The sequence below is a fragment of the Octopus sinensis genome, linkage group LG22, assembly GCF_006345805.1.
Source record: "Octopus sinensis linkage group LG22, ASM634580v1, whole genome shotgun sequence".
NCBI lineage: Eukaryota > Metazoa > Mollusca > Cephalopoda > Octopoda > Octopodidae > Octopus > Octopus sinensis.
This window is the reverse complement of record NC_043018.1, coordinates 1,757,737-1,767,736: the sequence shown is the minus strand read 5'-3', so window position 1 is coordinate 1,767,736 and position 10,000 is coordinate 1,757,737. Positions and strand designations below refer to the sequence as shown.

Here is a 10,000-nt window from a genome sequence, read left to right as displayed (position 1 = left end):
TATATATATATATATATATATATATATATATATATATATATATATAGTCGGCATGATAGATCGTTAGCCACTACATACATTTTTTCTCTCCTTGTTTTTTTCTGTGTCCCTTTCTCTAGAAGAACGTAGGCTCGAAACGTAAAAGACAGTTTCTATTCCTGAGCGTTATACTAATACATCTGTTTGTTTTGTACACCACCTGTCTTCGTCTGTTATTTTTTCGTAAACTCTCCCTACATATATATATACATATATATTATATATAATATATATAGTCGGCATGATAGATCGTTAGCCACTACATACATTTTTTCTCTCCTTGTTTTTTTCTGTGTCCCTTTCTCTAGAAGAACGTAGGCTCGAAACGTAAAAGACAGTTTCTATTCCTGAGCGTTATACTAATACATCTGTTTGTTTTGTACACCACCTGTCTTCGTCTGTTATTTTTTCGTAAACTCTCCCTACATATATATATACATATATATATATATATATGTGTGTGTGTGTGTGTGTGTGTGTGTGTGTGTGTGTGTGTGTGTGTGTATGTAAGTTGTTTCTTAAGTAACGAAGTTCTTTAGATTTGTGTCTGATTTGTTTGGTGGGGTATTTGTTTTGTTTTGTTTTGTTTTTGTTTTTTCATTATTTTTATGTTTTAACCATATTTAGATTTTCCTCTGATATAGATCTCTCTCTTCTGACGTCACAATATATTCTGCTACAACTTCTCTTCATTTTTTTTGTTTTTCTTTATTTTTATCTATTATATTTTTTGTTGTTGTTATCGGTTTTCTTCGTTTTGTCCTCTTTTTCTTTTTTCTTTTTTTTTTACGTGGCATCACTTTTGACTAATCAACTTATATTCTTCACTTTTTTTCCCCAACCTAATTCACTGTGAACTGATTCCAACCAATAATTCCTCAATTACTTTTAACCATTCCAATAACAAATGGCCGCTCTTTAACTCGTTACAACTATTTTATTAATCAATCGTCCCTTTCAATAACCAATAATTCTTTAGTCTTTATTCCGTTATTCTTTTATCGTTTGCTCTTTTATTCTTTTATTCTCCTGCTTGTTTTGGCCATTTGATTACGGCCATGCTGGGGCACTTTATTGAATAGTCTTTTTAACCAAATCGACCCCGGCGTTTATTTTCATTCTGCTACTTTTCCTAAAGGTCTCTTTTTTTAAGGGTCTCTCTCTCTCACTCTCTCATCCTTAATCTTTCTTTCTCTCTCTCCCTCTCTCATCCTTAATCTTTCTCTCTCTCTCACTCTCTCATCCTTAATCTTTCTTTCTCTCTCTCTCTCATCCTTAATCTTTCTCTCTCTATCTCTCTCTCATCCTTAATCTTTCTCTCTCTCTCTCTCTCATCCTTAATCTTTCTTCCTCTTTCTCTCTCTCCCTCATCTTTGATCTGTCTCTCTCTCCCTTTCTCTCTCTCTCATTCTTAATTTTTCTCTCTTTCTCTCATCCTTAATCTCTCTTTCTTTCTCTATCTCTCTCTCATCCTTAATCTTTCTCTCTCTCCCTCTCCCTCTCTGTCTCTCTATTTATCTTTCTATCTCTATCCCTCACTTACTCATTCTTTCTTTCTCTCTCTCTCCCCCTCACTTTTTCTATCTATCTATCTATCTATCTATGGCGAGCTGGCAGAACCGTTAGCACGCCGGGCGAAATGCGTAGCCGTTACGTTCTGAGTTCAAATTCCGCCGAGGTCGACTTGCCTTTCATCCTTTCGGGGTCGATTAATTAAGTGCCAGTTACACAATGGGGTCGATGTAATCGACTTAGTTCGTTTGTCTGTCCTTGTTTGTCTCCTCTATGTTTAGCCCCTTGTGGGTAATAAAGAAACATATCTATCTATCGTTCACTCATCCTTTCCATCTCTTTCTCTTCCTCTCTCTCTCTATTCCAGTCGTTTACAAAACATCACTGGTCTGAATATAATTATTGACAGAATTAAAACACACCAAAACCCAAATGGAGAACCAGATCTGAAAAAGTAAGAATTAAGCCTTTTTTTTAGATATTTTATGTGGATGTCATTCTCATATCACTGAGTGAAGTGTCGTTGAATGAGGTGTCGTTGCGTGAGGTGTCATCGAATGAGGTGTCGTTGAGGGGTGAGGTGTCATTGAAAGAGGTGTCGTTGAGTGAAGTGTCATTGAATGAGGTGTCGTTGCGTGAGGTGTCATCGAATGAGGTGTCGTTGGGGGGTGAGGTGTCATTGAAAGAGGTGTCGTTGAGTGAGGTGTCGTCGATTGAGGTGTCGTTGAGTGAGGTGTCATTGAGTGAGATGTCATTGAGTGAAGTGTCATTGAATGAGGTGTCGTTGAGTGAGGTGTCGTCGAATGAGGTGTCGTTGAGGGGTCAGGTGTCATTGAAAGAGGTGTCGTTGAGTGAAGCGTTGTTCAGTGAAGTGCTATTGAGTGAGGCGTCGTTGAGTGAAGGATTGTTGAGTGAAGTATCGTCGATGAATGAAGTATGGTTGAATGAGGTGTCACGAGTTGTCACTGAGTGAGGTGTTGTTGAACGACGTACCGTTGAGTGAAGTGCCATTGAATGAGGCGTCGTTGAGGGAAGTGTCGTTGAGTGAGGTGTTGATGAGTGAAGTATGGTTGAGTGAGGTGTTGTTGAGTGAGGTGTCATTGAGTGAGGTTTTGTTGAATGAGGTACCGTTGAGTGAAGTGTCATCTAATGTGGTGTTATTGAGTGAGGTGGCGTGGAGGAGAGTGTTGTTAAATTATTGTTGAGCAGGCGTCGTAGATTGAGATGTTGAGTAAAGTGTTGCTAAGTGGAGAATGGTTGAGTAGTGCGTCTTGAATAAAGTGTCGTTGCAAGTAAGGTGTCTTTGAGTGGAGTATCGTTGAGCAAAATGTCACTGAGTGGAGTGTGGTTGAGTGGAGTGTTATTTGGTAGAGTGTGGTGGAGTGAAGTATCATTGAGTGGAGCGTCATTGCGTGGATTGGCTTTGATTGGAGTGTCACTGAGTGTCTGAGTGGAGAGTCTTTGAGTTGATGTATCGTGGAGTGAAATATCGTTAGAGATTTTTGAGTAAAGTATTCTTCATTGAGATGTAACTGAGTGGAGAATTGTTGAGCGAAGTATTGTTGAGTGACATGCCGTTGAGTGGAATGTCTCAAGTGGAGTGTCGTTTACTGTTGAGTAAATGTCACTGACTGAATTGTTGTTGAGTAAGTCTCGTTTATTAACATGTCTTTGAATGAGTTGGCATTGAGTGAAAAGTCGCTGAGTGGAGCGTTGAGTCATTGCTCAACCGTGTTTGATTATAATTCTGCTCCGTGAGAGCCTTCTTCAGATTAAACACCAACAACAGCGACTAGAGGTCAAGAAATCGATCCTATACATGTCACACAGAACGTGTTCTAAATATATTTATCGATTCTAATGTTTTTCTATTTCGTGTTTATTTTTCTTCAGAACTGATATGTTTATCCATGGTCTTAAAATGAATTCTAATGAAGTTCTTGAAGCAAGAGATTTATTGAGGTAAGTCTCGATTATGATTCATTTCAATGTTTAAGGACGATGAGGGTATGGGGCCTAGAGGGTTGGAGTGGTGGGGTGCTGCACCCAAGATCTTGCAATCATGGTTTTTGATTTGCAGACTAGGTGGTACGTCGTGTTCCCTTGAACAGAACATTTTATTTCACATTGCTGTAGTCCACACAGTTGTAAGAAAGTATAACCCTACAACAGACTCGCGTCCTATCCAGTGGATGGAATTATCCACTTGTAGTCACTGACCATTAAGAATATTGATTATGCACTCAAGCCGCAATGTCCCTGCAAAATATCAGCAATGCATGTGCCAAATTTTAGGTCCAATAAAGCTTGCACGGCACCTCACAGACACTTTCTACCCTTCTGAGAGGATCCAAAGGTAAGTCGGGACAAGATATTTATATGGATCCCAATGTGGCAGCTCCATGACCTCAAGTGCCGACAAAAGATCCCCGAAGTGTACACTGACATTCTTTGAATCCAGTTTTATATCAGTGACATTCTCCGAGGGACATGCTTCAAAAAAACGGTGAGGTGTTCCTCACTCCCGCTGATCTTCCAGCATCCAAACACTAACCTGGAATTTCTGAGTATCTGTGTCACATGCATGTATGCATGCACACACACATACACACATACATGTCTACATACATGCATACATACATACATGCATGCATACATACATACATACATACATACATACATACATACATACATACATACATACATACATACATACATACATGCATACATACATACATGCCTACATACATACATACATACATACATACATACATACATACATACATACATACATACATGCATGCATGCATGCATGCATACATACATACATACATACATACATACATACACACACATATACATACATGCCTACATACATACCCACATACACGTATTTTGCTATGTGTATATTGGCAAAGAGGGCGCATAGCCTAGTGGTTAGGGTGTTGCACTCATGATTGCGAGATCCTGGTTTCAATTCCTAGACCGGGTGGTGTGTTGTGCTCTCGTACAAAACACTTCGACTCGCCGTTGCTCTGCAATCACTTCGACCCATGGCGTGTGGTACACCTGGGTGCACCTGTTCAGGTAACGTCGATTTGACGGAGGGAGTGAGTTTGAGAGGCGGTTGGATGGAATCTACACTCGCCTCCTTATGAGAGCTCAAAATCTCTCGTGGAAGCGCCATCCAACCAAAATGCAAATATATGGGAAACTACCACCTGTGTCATCTCTTGTGAAAGGTAGGAGAGTCCAGTTTGCTGGACATTGTTGTAGAGCTGAAAAAGAAGTAATTTCTACTCTCCTTCTCTGGAAGCCATCTACTCGCAATACCAGAGGGCGCACACTCTCCTACCCAGATGTAATCTCCAGGGATACAGGCATCCAGCAACAGGACCTCCGTAATACCATGATGGACCGTGAAGTCTGGCGTAGCATGGTAAATTCCATTGTCTCGACCACGGTCGAACAATGATGAATGATGAGCTACTGTACAGCGCACACATTTGATCCCTATAAACATTTGCGCAGGTCGTCCGGCAAAACCTGAACACGCATATGTCGTCCTCGACGGGAGAGTCCATCATCCTGGCAAAGGCTTTAAACATCGGCAAGACTTGAACCCCGAACGCAATGTGTTCAGAAGAAATATCACAAGAAACAGATACTGCAAGACATCCTACCTAAAGTCTAACACTCCCATCGGTCTATCCCCTTGCAGTGTTACTTATTTTCGATCCCCGAAAGGATGAAAGGCAAAGCTGATTTCGGCAGGATTTGAACTCGGAATACCTGAAGGTATTTCATTCAGCGTTCTAACAGTTCTGCCAGTTCGCCGTCAGGGGACACTATGTCTTTAAAAGAGCGGTGGCGGTCAAGGCTGGAATTTTATTGATTGTAGCTCCGTTAGATCAGGTACTGGGCTGGATCTAAACAAAAACAACAACTACAACGACAACAACAACTAATATAAAGTGAGAAAAGGATAATTATAAATGACATATAGATATATAGATGACGGCGGGGGGTTACTATTGACCTTTCTGTGTTTACACGATTGAGGGGAAGAGCGAGGACGACCGAGAACCACAACAACAACAACAGCGATATGTATTCTCAAACAAGTTGCTAACATTAGACATAATATGGATCTAAACAGCAACAACAATAATTTGTGTGGTGGTTTATTAAAGGGTAAGGACGCTCCAAGCATGGAAAACATACCATTTCATTTACATGGAACGGAGACCTTAAATCAAGGCAAAAAAAAAATCGAAAGAGGGGAAAATAAAACCAGATAAATCTTGAAAACGGTTTTTTTTTGGTTAGCTTTTATAGTTATTTTCGGATTTGTTTTGTTTTGTTTTTTTTCTTGTGGTTTATTAAAGGAAAGTATCCTGAAGCCATGATTGTAGCGATGGATCGAACCTATATTGGCCTCGGGGAGATTTCGTTTCAAATTAAACTGGTATTCATATAGAATTTAATAATTGGATAAGCTAGTTATAACCCGAAACATATTGCCTACAGCTTTCCGAAAATAGATTCTTGGAAAGTGTTTAGGAATAGATTAGTATATATTCAAGTAGATATGCGGCGGTATTTTGTATATATGTATATATATATATATATATATATATATATTATATATATATATATATATATATATCTGTGTGCGAGTGTGTCTGTGTGAGTATATATATATGTAGTATGTATACACATATATATATATATATATATATATATATATATATATATATATATATATATATATAGCAAGTATAGATGGGCTGGACACGTCGCCGGCTCACCGATAATCGGTGGACGCACGCAGTTGTCGAGTGGTACCCGCGTGAGCGGAAAAAGACCACCCGGAAGACCTCCACGACGGTGGAGTGACGAGTTCAAGAGGACGATTGGGATCACGTGGATGAGAAAGGCGCGATCCAGAGAGGAGTGGACAGCGTGCTGTGACCAGCGGTGTCAAATGGACGCCTGACGGACTGGTCGGTCAAAGTGATCAAAGTGATATATATATATATATATATATATATATATATATATATATATATATATATATAAATTATTACATTATATAAAAGGGCTTAGTAAAATAAATTACTTTGCCGCATACTGAACTCATTAGAAATAGCAGCTAAAAAAACATTTATAAAACTATTTCTAATACTTAAAGAAAACTCTCTCATATAGTGTTTCTCAATTCAACTCACGGAAGTATGGGGGGTAGAGACATTAAAAAATCAGATGGCAAAGGTTATTTGAGAACGTACGTTTCAAGATTAGTCAAACTCGACACTTCTATCATCAGCTCAGAACTCCCTGGTTTGGATTTGAAAACACTGAAAGTGGGAGCATACTCCTTCGGCCTCCTATCGCTTCTGAAGATCCGCTCGTAACTAACAGTGCCAACAAATCAAATATGCAAGCGAAGAATTTCTGCTCCCCCTTTCCACCAGCGTGGGTTAAAATCAGCAAAACACTATGCTTTTTTCGGTAAAATCCGAGGCATTAAATAAGAGAGAGAGATGAATTATAATTTCAACAATTGAGGGTAAAATTAATTAATTATCAATTCACCAAGTGTTCAGTATGCAAAGGGACCCTTTAAGGCGAATTAAATTATTACATTATATAAAAGGGCTTAGTAAAATAAATTACTTTGCCGCATACTGAACTCATTAGAAATAGCAGCTAAAAAAACATTTATAAAACTATTTCTAATACTTAAAGAAAACCTCTTCATATAGGTTTGCTCAATTCAACTCACGGAAGTATGGGGGGTAGAGACATTAAAAAATCAGATGCAAAGGTTATTTGAGAACGTACGTTTCAAGATTAGTCAAACTCGACACTTCTATCATCAGCTCAGAACTCCCTGGTTTGGATTTGAAAACACTGAAAGTGGGAGCATACTCCTTCGGCCTCCTATCGCTTCTGAAGATTCCGCTCGTAACTAACAGTGCCAACAAACTCAAATATGCAAGCGAAGAATTTAAGGAGTATGCTCCCACTTTCAGTGTTTTCAAATCCAAACCAGGGAGTTCTGAGCTGATGATAGAAGTGTCGAGTTTGACTAATCTTGAAACGTACGTTCTCAAATAACCTTTGCATCTGATTTTTTAATGTCTCTACCCCCCATACTTCCGTGAGTTGAATTGAGCAAACACTATATGAGAGAGGTTTTCTTTAAGTATTTAGAAATAGTTTTATAAATGTTTTTTTAGCTGCTATTTCTAATGAGTTCAGTATGCGGCAAAGTAATTTATTTTTTACTAAGCCCTTTTAATAATGTAATAATTTGAATTCGCCTTAAATGGTCCCTTTGCATACTGAACACTTGGTGAAATTGATTAATTAATTAATTTTACCCTCAATTGTTGAAATTATATATATATATATATATCAATATAACCGTTCCCAACAGAGGTCACTGAAGAGTGTCAAACTGTGATGGAACTTGAGGCAATCCGACCTCTCTACATTAAGGAGATTGTGTCGGTGCAACAGGTGAGCTACTGAGAGAGGTTTAAAGAACTGAAGCTCAACTCCTTAAAAAGAAAGCGTGAAAGATATGCAGTTGTACACATATGAAATATCCTGGAAGGTCAAGCTCCCTTACTTTGGAATTGAAAGTTGTACCTACCACCGAAGTGGACGGCACTGCATAGTACCAAAGATCCCCCTACTCCATCCAGACTACAGACCCAGTTCTGTAACACCCTGAGTTTCAAGGGTCCACAACTATTCAACCAAACAGCCACAGAGATTTGCGATTCGTAGATGTGGAGATCTTCAAAATAGTCTGCATAAATTTTGTCCATATATATATATGTATGTATGTATGTATGTATGTATGTATGTATGTATGTATGTATGTATGTATGTATGTATGTAAAGTTAATCCAAAGTTAATCCAAACATGAAAACACAAAGAGAAAACACAACAACACAAGGACGTGGAACAAGTATAGTATTATTGGACGCTCAGGAAAGAAAGAAAGAAGGAGGGTTTAACGTTTCGAGCGGAGCTCTTCGTCGGAAACATAGGAAAAGGAATGATCCAAAGAAGGGAAGACGGAGGGAAAAAATCGCCAACGGCACGCACGCGGTCACATTTTGAATGTGTATGTATGTATGTATGTATGTATGTATGTATGTATGTATGTATGTATGTAAGTGTGTGTGTGTGTGTGTATGGGATACCAGATGAGCCCACATCTCAGCAGGAGGCACAAAGAACAAGAGCTCCGCTACTTCACCAGAAACAATATGGAAAAGACATCCAATCACGCTGAAAGGCGATGCCCCAGCACAGCCTTGGCTTCAAACTAAAACCAGAGAAGATAAAAGATACACACATATATACACGTATGCACACACACACATGGACGTAAGCACACATGCACACACACGTTAAGGAGGGTGAGCTGAAAAGTTGAGAGTCCGACTTTGAAGGAGTGATGGGTAGAGCTGTGAAATGTTGCTTCCGTTCATTTCAACTCTTCTTATCAATAACTGCCTTCACTCTTATGATTGGGACGAGTAAAATGAGAAATATACAGAATGCCTTCTTCCCTGTGCATGACTATACTTTTAAGTAATGAGCAATTCCCTCCTTTGTGTGGTCAACAAGGTTGATTAATGCAGGAATGACAACACTGAAAACGAAAGTTGCATTGTATTCCTTTCCGTTTGAAACCCTCAAAATCATGACCTGCTCACTAATTGCAGGTTTTGAGGGGTGGGTGAGTTAGTTTGGTCATTTGGTCATTTTTTTAATTATTTTTTTGTTTTATCTAGTTTCAGCTCACGAGCTATGGCCATGCTGGGGCACCGCCATTTGGTCATGTTTTTTTTGTTTTTGATGGTTTTTTTCATTTTCTTGGGATTTTTTGTATGTGTGTGAGAGTGTGTGTGTGTGTGTGCGTGTGCGTGCGTGCGTGCGTGTGTGTGGTGTGCGCGTGTGCGTGCGTATGCGTGTGTGGTCAACCAACACTGGACACACGTCTGTACTTGTTGGTTTCCCACTTCAAAAGTATTGCTTTTCATAACGTCATTACTGACAGAACAGAACAGTCTTGGCCAGAATATCTTTGATCATAGGCCTCCTCCATCATGGCTGAACAAGAACTAAAATACTACTACTACTACTACTACTACTATACTACTACTACTACTACTACTACTACAGTAGAATAACTATTTAACCTGCCCGCTTCTCTATTTTCTTCTACTTTCAGGTTAATCGATTACAACACTGCCCATCTAGTTGGTATTCTCAATGATTATAACATAATTGAAATAGTGGTGAGTACAGAATTGGTATCTTTGTGTTATTTGTCTTCGTGTTGTTGTTTGGGTGCAAGCATGGCCGGAATGGTGTGTGGCAGGGGAATAAAATTCGCCTCGAAATCTCGGGGCTTTGGGG

At 39.1% G+C, this 10,000-nt stretch overlaps 1 protein-coding gene across 1 annotated transcript in view; it reads left to right on the top strand.

Annotated features, from left to right (window-relative positions):
* The window catches only part of LOC115223080 (protocadherin-1-like), a 59,725-nt gene that overhangs the window by 29,362 nt on the left and 20,363 nt on the right, over window positions 1-10,000 (top strand). Inside the window, exons 11-13 of the mRNA XM_036512092.1 lie at window positions 1,919-2,005; window positions 3,445-3,513; window positions 9,813-9,879. Of these exons, the coding sequence (XP_036367985.1) occupies window positions 1,919-2,005; window positions 3,445-3,513; window positions 9,813-9,879 (223 nt within the window). The remainder of the gene's footprint in view (window positions 1-1,918; window positions 2,006-3,444; window positions 3,514-9,812; window positions 9,880-10,000) is intronic.